The sequence below is a fragment of the Echeneis naucrates genome, chromosome 7, assembly GCF_900963305.1.
Source record: "Echeneis naucrates chromosome 7, fEcheNa1.1, whole genome shotgun sequence".
Taxonomy (NCBI): Eukaryota; Metazoa; Chordata; class Actinopteri; order Carangiformes; family Echeneidae; genus Echeneis; species Echeneis naucrates.
This window is the reverse complement of record NC_042517.1, coordinates 25,087,254-25,101,608: the sequence shown is the minus strand read 5'-3', so window position 1 is coordinate 25,101,608 and position 14,355 is coordinate 25,087,254. Positions and strand designations below refer to the sequence as shown.

The following is a 14,355-nucleotide window of genomic DNA, read 5'->3' as shown; positions in this document are numbered from 1 at the left end:
TTATCAGATATTGTTGGACAGGCTTGAGGACTTTTAAGGACACTGACTTTCTGATCATTGCATTTGTGACATCACGATTGGACTATTGTAACGCCCTTTTGTCTGACTTACCCAACAAAACACTCATGGTCTGCAAATGGTTCAAAATGCTGCAGCTCATATCCTGACTGGAGTCAGTATATTTGATCACATTACCTCAGTGCTGGCCTCCTTACACTGGCTTCTAGTTCAGGTGCGAGCAGACTTCAAAGTGCTCCTTCTCACCTATAAAATTGTAAATGGTAACGCACCTTTGTATCTTTCCAATCTGGTGAAACAATATGTGCCCGCACGCCTGTTGCTCTCCCAGGAGTCCGGCCCTTTGTGTGTCCCCAAGGTCTGCAAAAAGACTGTTGGTGAGCGTGCCTTTTCTTTTCGTGCCCCAACGCTATGGAATAATCTACCTCTTAACATCAGGCAGGCCAGCTCAGTGGACGTTTTTAAAGCAAAACTAAAGACCCACTTGTGTACTTTGACATCCAACTCTTGATTGTGTGTGTTTTAATTTAATTTTAGTTTTAAATGTTTTTATTTTATGATTATAATCAGCTCTCGACTCTTTTTTATTGGCATTGTTTTAATGTGTTTTTATCCTCATATTCTACTTGCTGTACAGCACTTTGATGGAAAGCGCTTTATAAATAAATGTATTATTATTATTATTACCTGTGTAGTTGAGGGTCCTCGTGCTCCTCCTGTTTCCATACATGCATTTTTATACTTGTGATGAAATAAAGACTTGCTTGTTTTTCTATACACTCCTTGTGGTATTGTGTTTTTCGCCGCTGACAAAGCCCTTATTGGGCCTGTTTATTACAGTATATTTGAGTTCAGTTAATTATGTTTCAGCAGAAAAATGGACCAATCACGTGCCACATATTTCAGCCAAGAGGAGCAGATTGTAATAATGGAGAGTTAGGAGGACTGCAGAGCCGTTCTTAAAGGGTTAACAACTAAAAGCAACACTGTTGCTGCAAACAGGACCAAAAAATTTGTGTGAATTGTGTGAATGCAGAAGTTAATATAGCCTATTGTACTGTGTATCATAACTTTAATTCCCTTCCTGACATTGTCTCACAATGAAGGATACATAGAAATCACTTAGATTAGGGCCAAATCAAAGTGAAATTAATTTGATTTGTCTTATTTGTGATTAGTCAAAGCAATTTTCTATCTGGTGTTCTATTAGTTGTAGTGCTAGCAGGGCAAAAAAGTCTTGGCAGCAAATCTGGACCAAGCACAAAAATATAATCCAAAGTGGTATGTATTCGTGTCTCTTTAAGCGTAATGTGGATGATACACTGTGCAACATATTACGTGTTAATATTATCTGAAGAAAAGAAGAAGAAAAATGAGAGGAGAAAGACCGGAGGAAGCCCCGCTCCAGCAGATCACACAGCCTCAGAGGAGCTGGTCCTTTCAAATATTGGAGGGGATACAAGGGGGTATTCAGTCAGACCCTGGAAGCTTCCAGCAGCTATTCTTTGTCCAGAGTTTGGTGCTAAAATACTAAATGCACGTTTATTGTTTCTCAGAAAAGTCTTCATGTAATTTACAGTTGAAGGACACACCCTTGCTGACCCCCAGACAGAGGTAACTCTGTCATGTACTCTTATCTTTGTTTGCTGTGTTGAATCCTTTTTGTTTATTTCTCAAACTATTCCACAGGTGGAGAAAAACAATGAGGAGTATTCAGAGGGACCTGTGGGGGTAGATATCTTGATAATCTAAAGAATTTATTGTAAAATCTAAATCCATCTTTTAAAATTAGAAATAATGACGCTTCTTGCTAATTAATGTCGCAGCGAGAGGACATTGTCCAACCTGTGGCCTCCACCTCTAGGCCCACAGAAAAACAAGGGGTAAGGGTTTTATCATTTCAGTCCTATGTCTCCTTTTTAAAGTAATCCTTACCAAGAGCGCATAAGTGACTGAACAGAGTACACCAACATAACTGAAAAGGCTATCCCACTCATCTCTGTTGCTTCAGTCCTATTAATACATGTTGGAGCAGACGATGTGAGGGGCCTTTATAAAAACCATGTAGCGCTGGATAATCAGAAAACAGAGCTAGAATTTATGGCAATTTATGAAGTGCTAGCATTTTTATTCCTCAGTACAGTGACAGAGATCAACAACACACGTTTTGTAAGAGCCAAAATGAATACAGCTGCAATTAAATTACTTTTAAAACCAGATCAAGATCAAACTCTCCTCTCCAGCTATCACTCTCTGTTAATTACTGTGCTTACATGGTCTTAGGTATCCCGGCTTTAAGCATAACTGGGATATGATGTTTACATGGAACACTGAGAAACCCGGTTATTCATGTCCCTGCATACATGATGAATACCAGTAACCTGTTTTCTGACTTATTTATTTTGTCTACTGTTTGGTTTCAGTTTCATACATTCTTAAACTAAAAGTCTTTGAGCTCCTCATATTCTGCAGTGAACAGACTAGAAAGCAGCTTGAGACTCCAACAGTCTAACTGCTCAGCAGGCTCTCAGAGCATCATTATGAGATTAGAGAGGTAAAACTTAATACCTGGACTTACAAAAGTAAAGTTAGATCATGTCATATTTGGTCAGGAGACACAGAGCAGCACCAAAGACAGTGACTGGAGGAAGGGCTGGATGGTGAAGTCTCAATAAGCCATTTCAACAAAAACTGTTGAGGAGCAGCTCTCCCTTGGTCAAAGAGTCAACTCCTTTGTGAAAGTATATGCTGAAAATGCAGAGCCTGATGATCAGGCACAGACCAGGTGGACTCAATATGCAGAGACAAGGGCAGAGTGAATGGGAGTTCTCAAAAAATGTAATCAGTCAAAGTCCAAAAACCAGAAAAACCAATACACTGGGCAGAGGTACAAAATCACAAAATCCAAGACACAAAAGCAGTTGATAGCACTGAGAGTATACACGGGGAAACGCTGGAACGCTGACAGAACCCTGAAGAGATGATGGAAGGAGCACATCACATATACACTGAGTGTTAACAAGACATATGTGTATCACATTAGAGGAAGGGAGGCAATTAACAGGTCAGAAAGAAGCTAAACAACACAAGGTAAATACACACACAAAGACACAAAACTGAACATACCAAACGGACATTACTAAGTAAGGTTACTTAGCCTCTCTTGAACAAAAGTAAAGTGCTGCTTGGGAAAGATATTCATCTCCATCTTGCTGTTTATCCCCATCTAAGAGTGATCCAATCCAAACGCATCAAACCTCCACGTTACAATAAGGAGCTTCAGTTTTGATCTTATCTTTAAAGGAAATATGAACCTTTTTTAAGGAGAGAAAAAAAACAGCAACACCACCATGTCATCCTGCAACAGCATTTAAAATTATGAAGAGCTGAAGTTTATGACAGACATACATAAATGTAAAACACAACAGAGCAGCTGTTTTATTCACATCAGCAGTTACAACATCCAACCACGGCAGCTAGAGGTCACAAAGAGTAATGTGGAGTGTAATGCAGTGTGCAAAAACGCTGTAGTTTTTCTTTGGCCGCCTGCCAAATCTGACCAGTATCAGGGACAGACTAGTTGGACTCAAAATGCAGAGACAGGAACACCAAGTACAAGAGTTCTCAAGTAAAATCAGAAGAGGTTTAAGAAAACAGCTTAACAAAACAAGACTGAAGAAAGAAAACTGCTCAATTAACACTAGTTAGAGACACTGGGGCTAACAAGACACAGGTGTATCACACTGGGAGGGAAATCACTTCAAAATAAAACAGGAAGTAGACCAGACACAAAACTATCAGGTCCTGGCACCCAGTGATGACATGTACAGCCTATGACTTCATTCTACCGCTGGTTGTTGAGGTGGTGTCCAGAAAACAACGTGGGCTACATAGATAACTGGAAGACTTTCTGGGGGAGACCTGGTCTGATTAGGAGAGATGATTTTCATGCCACTGTGAAGGGGATCATTTGTATTCAGCTTAGCCTTGTGATTTGTGTCCAGTCTTTTCCAAGCATTGTCTTGTGCCTTTTGATTTCAAGTTGTTAAATTGAATATTTTTTTAGCCCCATTCTTATGGTTTTGTTATCATTGTAAATCACATTAAACAAGCTATAGCAACTCAACCTGAGTAAAGCAAAAAAAGATGTGACTCTAAGAGACAAAGTCCCTGCTTGAAACTGGGTAATAAACTTGTAAAACCAGTTTTAATGATTTTACTATACACGCCAACTGTCTACCTTACCTGTCACGGGGTGGTGTTGTGTGAGGGAATGGTGGTGGAATGAGGACCCACATGCAGGAGCCAGGAACCAGGTTGAGGTAAAAATGAAATACTTTTAATTCACAAAACCAAAACTACAAAATAACTCAAGAGAACAAGCAGAGGTACAGGAAGACAACAGGCCGAGGGACACGGGCAGAGAGACTGAGAGACCAGCAGAGGGACAGAGAGACACAGGCGGAGACACGGGCAGAGACAAGCAAAGAGACAGGCAGGAGTCAGGAAGGAGGGAAGGCAGGCCAAACGAGACAAACACGAACAAGGGACAAGGATCTGAAGTGGACTACACAGAAAACAGGACTTAAATACACAGTGAATAGACAAGACACAGGTGATCCACATTAGGGCAGGGGACGCAATCAACAGGAGAGACAACCAGGAAGTATTCTTTTCAATCCCGTTTTTTTTTACTATATATATTTTGTTATACCCCTGGACAAACTGGGGAGGTAACAGTGTGTGAGGGAGACTTCCAGCAATCAGTGGCAGATTCCACAGCCGGCTGCTGCAGCCTCTGGTCTCTCTCAGACGCTCAAACAGCAGAGGAAACAAACAGGTAAAAATGAAACTGTTCAGAGCCCAGACTCCATTCTAACTGTACGGAGCAGAAGGAGGGAACTGAAGGATGTGCTGGTGAGGGACAGTGAAGTTGTTGTTTGTTGAATTCACGAGTGCTTCACTTAAAAAGACCTGTTTGTCCTGATTCTTTGTGTGTGTGTTTAAGATCAGTGACAGAATGGAGGAAGAGGAGGACAGAGCACAGTCTCCAGGATCCATCTGTGTGTCCATAAAGAGTGACAGGTCTAAAGGCAAACCTCCAAACTTCAGTCCGGGTCCTGGACCCTCAGACACACAGTAAGAGATCTGCTAAACACCTGGAAACTTCAGACAGCCTGAAGGTTCACAACCAGAAGTCAGAGACACAAACATGAAGACACTCTGTCCACCAGATTTCTAAAGCAAAGTGTCTTTGTGTTCCTGTCGATCAGCCTGTCACTCTTAAAACCGTCTGATCATGACTTCCACAGCTTCCATAGTTGGATTCTGACACACCCACAATCAGCTTTCAGTGAGCAGGAGGACAGAGGTGTTGGAGGACGTGTGACTCTGACATGTTTGTGATGATGAAATATCTTCACAGAGACAGGAAGAGGACTAGTGTCTCCGTGGAGGAGCAGCTGTCCTGCTGCGCTCTGTGTCTGAACGCCCTGAAGGATCCGGTCTCTACCAGATGTGGACATTGGGGCTGCAGACAGGGCTACACCTCACAGTGGAACCAGTCTGGTTCTTCTGGAGACTCCTCCTGTCCCCAGTGTGGACAAAGACTCAGAACAAGGCCAGGACTGCAGACTAACCCTGCCCAAAGTGAGTCTGAAGATCATTGTGATGACGTCCTCATGTCTGAAACAAACACCTGCTGTTCTCTACATCACAGGTCTATAATTAAAGATGTAGATAAATACACAACTTAAAAAGATTTTCTGATTGTCTGCAGTTTTCCTGCAGCTGATGAAAAGAATCAACAACTCTCTGTACTCAGTCTGACGTTGTCTCTTCTCTGTCAGCAGATGATTGTTGTCTGCAGAAGGTCTTAGATCAACATAAGATCAGTCTGAGGACCAGATGTCAACATGTGACTGAAGGAACAGGAACAGGAAATGGAACCCTCCTCAACATGATCTACACTGAGCTCTACATCACAGAGGGACAGAGTGAAGACGTTCATACCCAACATGAGGTGAGGCAGCTGGAGACAACTTCCAAGAAGAAGACCATCCATGATGCTACAATCAAGTGTGATCACATTTTTAAAGTCTCACCTGACCAGCAGAGTCCCATCAGACTGGTTCTGACCACTGGTGTCGCTGGTGTTGGAAAAACCTTCTCGGTGCAGAAGTTCAGTCTGGACTGGGCAGAGGGCTCGGAGAACCAGGATGTCAGTCTGCTGGTTCTGCTTTCATTCAGGGAGCTGAACCTGATCAGAGATCAGCAGTACAGTCTTCTCAGGCTGCTCCATGTTTTCCATCCAACATTACAGAAGATCGCAGCAGAACAGCTGGCTGCCTGTAAAGTTCTGTTCATTTTGGATGGCCTGGATGAAAGCAGACTTTCACTGGACTTTACCAACAGGGAGGTCGTGTCTGACGTCACACAGGAGTCATCGGTCCACCTGCTGCTGACAAACCTCATCCAGGGGAATCTGCTTCCCTCGACTCTGGTCTGGATCACTTCCAGACCTGCAGCAGCCAGTCAGATCCCTCCTTCATGTGTTGACAGGCTAACAGAAGTCCGAGGCTTCATTGACGCCCAGCAGGAGGAGTACTTCAGGAAGAGGTTCAGGGCTGAAGAGTTCAACAGAATCATGTCACACGTCAAGAAGTCCAGGAGCCTCCACATCATGTGTCAAGTCCCAGTTTTCTGTTGGATCATTGCTACAGTTCTGGAGCACATGTTGACTACAGACCAGCAAGGAGAGCTGCCACAGACCATAACTGACCTGTACTCACACTTCCTGCTGGTCCAGAGCAGCAGGAAGAGGATCAAGTACCATGAGGGGCATGAGAGGACTCCACAGGAGCTGACAGAGGCTGACAGGGAAATTCTTCTGAAGCTTGGAAGGCTGGCATTTGAACATCTGGAGAAAGGAAAGATCATGTTCTACCAAGAAGACCTGGAGCTGTGTGGTCTTGATGTCACAGAAGCCTTGGTGAAGTCCGGACTCTTGACTGAGATCTTCAAAGCAGAGAATGTGATCTTCAAGAAAACCGTCTACTGCTTTGTTCATCTGAGCGTTCAGGAGTTTCTGGCTGCAGTGTACATATTCTACTGTCAAGCCAAAAGGAAAAGGAAGGTCCTGGAGGACTTCCTGGGGAACAAACATGGCAATTCAACCCTGGATGTCTTCCTGTTGGCAGTCATGAGGAAATCGCTTAAAAGTAAAAATGGTCACTTGGACCTGTTTGTTCGATTCCTCCATGGTCTCTCTCTGGAGTCCAACCAGAGACTCTTAGGAAGTCTGCTGGGTCAGACAGAGACCAGACCAGAGACCGTCCAAACAACCATCAAAAACCTGAAAATGATGAACAGTGATGACACCTCTCCTGACAGAAGCATCAACATCTTCCACTGTCTGATGGAGATGAACGATCGTTCAGTGCACCAGGAGATCCAAGAGTTCCTGAAGTCAGACACCCTTTCAAATAGGAGTGTCTCTGACATCCATTGCTCAGCTCTGGCCGACATGCTGCAGATGTCAGAGAACGTTCTGGATGAGCTGGACCTGATGAAGTACAACACATCAGATCAGGGCCGACGGAGACTGATCCCAGCTGTCAGGAACTGCAGGAAGGCTCGGTGAGTCCAGACCAGATCAACAGAATTACATTTCTTTACTTTATTCTTAGTGTGACTTTAAAAACACACATCAATAGTTTCACATGGTTGTGACTGTTGCTGTCAAATGAATGGAAACTGTTATTTTCTCTTTTGTTTTGTATTTATGTATTTATTTATTTTTACTTTAATTTCATTATTTAGCCTTTTTGGTTGAATTAAAAGCTGGAGTCCTGTCACTGTGGAGTCCTCAGACTCAGGTTTCCATGACAATAGTCATCAGCGTTGAGTGACAGTTTATCTGAACAGTGGCTCTGAGTTAAAAGGCACTGATGGGACAAGGTTGATGATAAAAAGTCAGGACTTACTGAAGACACTCAGTTGAGTCTTTTACCAACATCGATGTTACATCCCAGGGTGTAGTGGGGTCCAGAGGTAAGATAGGGTGGCATTACCCACCGCTCTCAATATCTGAATCAACACAGCCAGCACGACAAAGCTCAAGTCTCAAAAGCAGCTTTTATTATCCTCGGGTGTGAGCGTGACCCAAAACAACAAACAGGAAGAGACTAGGGGCCCTGGACTTACCTCAACCAAGAGGAAACAAACAAAAGTACAGATACCTTACCTAGCCTCCTAGCACTGGAAAAATAGGACAAACCCAAGATTGGAAAATAAAAAGGCTTTCTCACCTCTACCTAGTGCTGTTATTCTCGAAGCAGATGGCTCGCTTCAATGCCTCGCTTCAACATGTGAAAAAATTCAGTGACTCCCCAAATAAAGCTTCACTACATCATGTGGGTATCATAAATGTGTCGCGGCTACAGTGTTTTCAAACTCCCACAATACGTACTAAAAGCGCACAATCCTTCTAAGCTTCATGGGTTTTGCCTGCATTATTGCTATATTAAACCAGGGATAGTGAGTTTTAGCTACGATTAGCACATGATTAGATTAACAGCCATAAAGTAATACTTTTACACTGGCACAGAGACATTCAAACATGAGACATACTGATTTCACTGCCATATGCAAGAGTTTTCTCTAAAGCTGGAGAGGCAGTGACATGGAAGAGAAACAGACTTTAGCCAAACTGAAATGAAATGATCTTGTTTTTAAATAAAAAACTTTGAACCGCGTAAATAATCTATCCAGCACCACCAGCGTTTACTACTATAGTTATACAAGTATTTCCGTTGCAAAATCATATCTTTATTACGTACAGTATTTTACTGTGGCACAATCACATTATAAGACAAGTATATTGTACATTTTAAAGACAACACTGTCAAAAATTTTAAGATGCACATAAAACCTTAATTGTTAAACATACTCAACAGTGCCTGGCTGTTTGAGACCTTGCCCTTTTTGTTCCAGGCAAATGTTACGTTGAATTTTAACCAGCAGGCGTCACCATATTTAACAATCAAATACTTCAAAACACTGAACCATTGCAACACAGTTGCTTCATATTTATTCAGTGGTTCAGCAAGCTTCGGTTTCTCCATCACTACTCTTAGTGCTGCTGCAACAGATAAGAAACACGTACTCAACAAATTCACAAAACAGAAAAAGGACGTATGTGAAGCTTGCTCTGCTACAGTGATAAGAGTGGAGACGTCATCTTGGTGGTTGGGCGTGCCACTTAAAGCCCCAAAGACCCAATCAGGAAACAGCAGCCAGGACTTCAACTACACAAACACAGACACACCCACAAACTCACACTCCCTCACAGAAACAGGGAGGTAGAATCCCAAAACAATCATCTATTTAAAGGTCACAGACATGAAGGGAAACTACTAATCACAGCAGAACAACAGAGGAGCTGGCTGAATGACTCATTATTGAACATGTCATGAAGACTGTAGATCAATGAATGTATTGGAGGCTTCAGTCTTCTTCTCCACACCAAAGGTCAAAGGCCAGCGTCATGTTCTGTGAAGAAAACAAAGCAACAAACAGGCGAAAACAAAAATTTCTGGAGTCAGTTTAGAAACATTGGACAGAGAAATGTCTTGACTCTAACTCTGGATCCAATCATAGGATTACATCAACGTGACGTCATTTCCCTCCTTCATCTGTAAACAAAGATGGACGTTAAAACTTGGAGGTCTGAGAGACATGAGGAGAATTGTTTCCTCTCCAGCATCAGATCACACGATCTGAACAACAGACCTTCATTCATGTTGTATCAACAAAACTTTAAATCTGATTTGATTCCAACACTTTTTATATTTTCTATATTTACAGACTGATTTTCTGTGGACTCTCAGAGACTCACTATGAAGTTGTGGCCTCAGCTCTGAAGTCCAACCCCTCCCATCTCAGAGAACTGGACCTGAGTAGGATGCCCCTAAATGATTCAGGACTGAAGGTGCTGTGTTTTTGTATCTGTTTTTCAGTCATTTGTGTATTTGTGTGATTTAAACTGATTTTGACATCACAACACTTCAGCTGGTCAGGGGTCAAAGGTCAGAGTTGAATCAGAGGGTTAGTGGTCAGTGATGGGACCTGCTCTCAGCCCCTGGAGCTGAACCTGAGCAGATCTAATGCTGAAGCTGCTGAGGGTTCACTTTTGGCTGAGGTCACAGTTACATGCAGCTTCAGGGTGAGTGAGGTCAGTTTAAAGGTCCTGTGCTGAGGTCAGCAGCAGCTGATCAACCTGAGTTCACATCAACAGGTGTATGAATGTTGTGTTGACATGATAATTATCTACAGTACCACCTAGATTATTCATCATCAATCACTTAATCTACATCTTTTATTTTTTATTTAGGTTGAGTCTCTGCAATTTGTCAGACATCGACTGTTCTTCTCTGGTCTCTGCTCTGAAGTCCAACCCCTCCCATCTGAGACTCCTGGACCTGAGCTACAACGAGCAGCTGCAGGATCCAGGAGTGGAGATTCTGTGTAGTTTTCTAGAGAGTCCAGATTGTAGACTGGAGATTCTGAGGTCAGGTCACTGCTTGTAGGTCTGAGTGTGAGTGGTTGTTGGTCTTTGTCTGTCTATGTTGGTCCTGAAATGGACTGGCGACCTGTCCAGGGTGACCCCGCCTTCCCTCACAGTATTAGCTGGGATTGGCTCCAGCACCCCACAACCTGGAAACGGATATGTGGTTGCAGATGAATGAATGGATGTCTGATCAAATATTGTTTATTGACAGATTGCAGATGATCAATCTGGGTTCACATGATCAGGTGTATGAATGATGATGTACACTAACACAAAGATCATTGATGAGAACTATTCTGATCAATCAAACTTTATCTACATCTTTAATTCTTCATTCAGATTGGACGGCTGCAGCTTGACAGAGATCAGCTGTTCGTCTCTGGTCTCTGCTCTGAAGTCGAACCCCTCCCATCTGAGAGAACTGGACCTGAGCGACAACCAGGACCTGAAGGATTCAGGTGTGGAAAGTCTGTGTGGTTTCCTGGAGAGTCCAGATTGTGGACTGGAGACTCTGAGGTCAGACTTTACACTTCTATTTCTGTGCTGAATTGAATGTGATGTTAAAATTGTGATGATCGGCAGGAATGAGACTGATACTATACTGATCCACACTGAGGGTCTACATGGTGACGTCTGGCCCCCCCCCCGTCCCCGGTCATCAACACTGATGTCACAAACCTAGAAAACCACTTCAAGCATCAACCATTAATTCATTAGTAGGTCAACTAAGAGGACTGAGTCCTACATCAGACATTCCTAGCAGACCTTTATTATTTGTTTGGACCTGCCACATCTTTCTGGCTTCCTCCTCTGCCACCTCATGTGGTTGTGAAGTTGACAGCTCAGCTCTTCTCTTCACCAGTGTGTCCAAAACATACAGTTGCAAATCATCCAAAGTGACTTAGAAGTTGATAATTGATCTAAGACCAAGCATGTCCTGGTGCCAGGTGAACCAATGGACACCATTTTGTTCAGAGATTGTGCTAGTGATGAACAGACCATGAGTAGTGCAGAAGCGCAAAAAGTGAAAATTGCTTGGGTCCAGATCACATCTCAAGATCACACTGTCAAGTCCCCCAGTTGGAAAATGGACACCATGATGGGGGTGCGTTCCAGCACCTGTCCTAAGGACTAGTCTTTGGTACACAAGTGCCAACCACCCATTCGCCAACCCTGAGGCACAAGGGCAGAACCCTTTACCAGACCCTCTTGAGAAGGTTGGTTCCTGATCCACAGCTGTGTGTTGACTACATCTAGCTGGTACCACTCAACCTCTCGCACAAGCCCAGGCTTCGTCCCCACCAGAAGTTATGTTCCATGTCCCAAGAGCTATGTTCCATGCCCCATTGGGCCCCCCCATTTGACCAATGGGGGGCCCAAAATATGTTTGACTTGGGCTTAACCATGCTGTTGGTTGAGTTGGGGTGGATTTGGAGTCCTTTGTTCCTCTGTTACGGCTCAACATGTTTTATTCTTCTCAAACATCAGCTCTGAACAGTTCCAAGTAGCAAAATCTTTTATTCTGCATTCAGGTTGAAGGACTGCAGGTTGTCAGAGATCAGCTGTTCTTCTCTGGTGTCAGCCCTGAAGTCCAAACCCACCCATCTGAGAGAACTGGACCTGAGGGAAAACAGCCTGAGGGATCCAGACCTGGAGAACCTCATGCAGAGACGAGACTGTAAAGTGAGGTCAGTGTCTGTGTGTATTTGTGCCTGTCCCAGTCTGGACTTTCCAAAATAAGAGCAGGCTGCATTATTAACTGGCCGGTGTTTACATGGACACAAATAAAGTCATTACATCATCAGATGGAAACAGTTTTTAATTGGTCCACCTCTTTAACATCCATCCAGAGGTTTAGCTGAAATTATTTCAGGGCTGAGCTTCCAGCTGTTCAAATCAAATCAAATTTTATTTGTATGGAGCTGATCATGCATAAAAGCAACACAAAGTGCCTCACAGAGGCTAAAAACAACAAAGAAGAAAACCCCGAGCCAGGCAGACAGTACACAGACCGGAGCCATCCACAGCACCCCCATCGGTGAACCAAAAGCAACTCCTACTGTGGAAGGCCCCCCTGAGGAAACACTGGGGATAAAAACTAATGGACTCAAAAAAGGACTCAAGACCGTTAAGATATCTAAAAACTAGTAAAAGAACCTCCAAATCATTACACAGAAGACACTGCTGCTTCACATCTGGTCAGACCAGGACTGAAGTCATGAGGAAGTGAGTCTTTGTGAGTTCTGACTCTTCTTCTCTCCACAGATGGAAGTGATGATGATATCAGTGAAGGCGAGAGTGAAGAGGATTATGAAGATGACTGAGCTGCTCTGAAATCAGCTTCACAGAGTCCAGTCCACCATATTTGCTCCTCTGGATCTCATCCAGCATCATGTTCTTTTCTTGGTTCATTTGGTTGTGTGTTCTGTGATGTTGTGATTAACTAATAACCATTTAATTGTGTTTTACAGTGAATCAGATAAAACCATGTCCACCAAAGTAACCACAACAAGCAGAGAAAACTGTACTTATCAAAAGGAGACATTTATCTTTGTTTTATATATAACATCAGACTTGGGTGATTGAAATCCATAAATCCAAACACCACCCTTGCTATGCTCTGATGTTAAAGGGAGAAACTTGATTGGACCAAATTCACGCTGACAACCAGTCCACTCCTGTGAGTCGGCCCCCAAATAAAAGTAGTCAAATATTACATTTTATGGGGTCTTGAATTGGTGGAGTTCTGAGGAAGTTCTGGAGAGGAGAGCTTCCCCAGGAGACCTGACGAAAAAATAACAACAACAAAATAAAATAAACTCAGGAGTCAGAAATTAGCAGCTAAACTACAGAGGCTAAGTTCCAACTTAAAGCTGCAGCTGCTGGAGACCGGAACAAGTTTGGCTGCACTGCACTCAGCCTCCAGCATCTCGAGTTGCCGCGGTAACCAGGGCCGCTTGTGCTGCTCCAGTCTGTTTTCATCAGAAAAGAGAAGAATAATTCGGACATTAACTCAATAACCAACACAATCGCTCAAAAGACAACACTGCTGCTGAAGAGGGACGAGCCAGACCGACAGCCACTTCAGCCGACGACCAGTCTAGCTTGGGTAGGGTGACCATTTTTTATTTCCAAAAAAAGAGGACACTCGGCCTGGCCACGAGATAGCCTACTAAAATGATACTCACAGTTTACTCAAAGATTCCTTATAATTTTAATATATTTTTATGTATGGAAGGAATATTTTGTTATATTACAAAATAATATCTCTCAAAGACAGAAATTCAGATAGGCTTCTCAGAGGTTACTAAACATTCTTCATTATGCCTCAATAGTAGAAATACAACGTGTGTGTGTGTGTGTGTGCAAAATAAATGTAAAATCTCTGGAATAAAATTATGATGGAAATAATGTCTCTTCTGTGTTAGAAAAATCAACTTGTACAATAATAGCTCTCTTTTCAAGTCTTTGTGGACAAATAAATAAATCATATGAAATAATGTTCTCAATAATACATCTTCTGTATTAGAAAATGCAACTTTAACAAAATATTTCTCACAAAATTTTCAGTGTTATGTAAAATAATAAAAAGTACCCTCACAAGATATTACTTCAACAAAGAGAAAACTAAATCTTTAGTTATCTTCTTCATCCTCCTTGTCTACCCATCCATATTTTGCTGTAGAGCCTCCCATATGTCCCGCCCGGGTCGGTAAACTGAGATTTTCTGCAGTTCATCTGTGATCGTCCATTTGCTCTTTGGCATC

The 14,355-nt window shown here is 42.8% G+C and overlaps 1 protein-coding gene across 1 annotated transcript in view; it reads left to right on the top strand.

The window, feature by feature from the left end:
• LOC115046085 (protein NLRC3-like) overlaps positions 1–12,959 on the top strand; it is a 57,422-nt gene extending 44,463 nt beyond the window's left edge. Inside the window, 4 exon segments of the mRNA XM_029506209.1 lie at positions 10,412–10,588; positions 10,928–11,104; positions 12,121–12,276; positions 12,854–12,959. Coding sequence (XP_029362069.1) covers positions 10,412–10,588; positions 10,928–11,104; positions 12,121–12,276; positions 12,854–12,863 — 520 coding nt within the window. The 3' untranslated portion in view covers positions 12,864–12,959.
• The last annotated feature ends 1,396 nt before the right edge of the window (positions 12,960–14,355 follow it).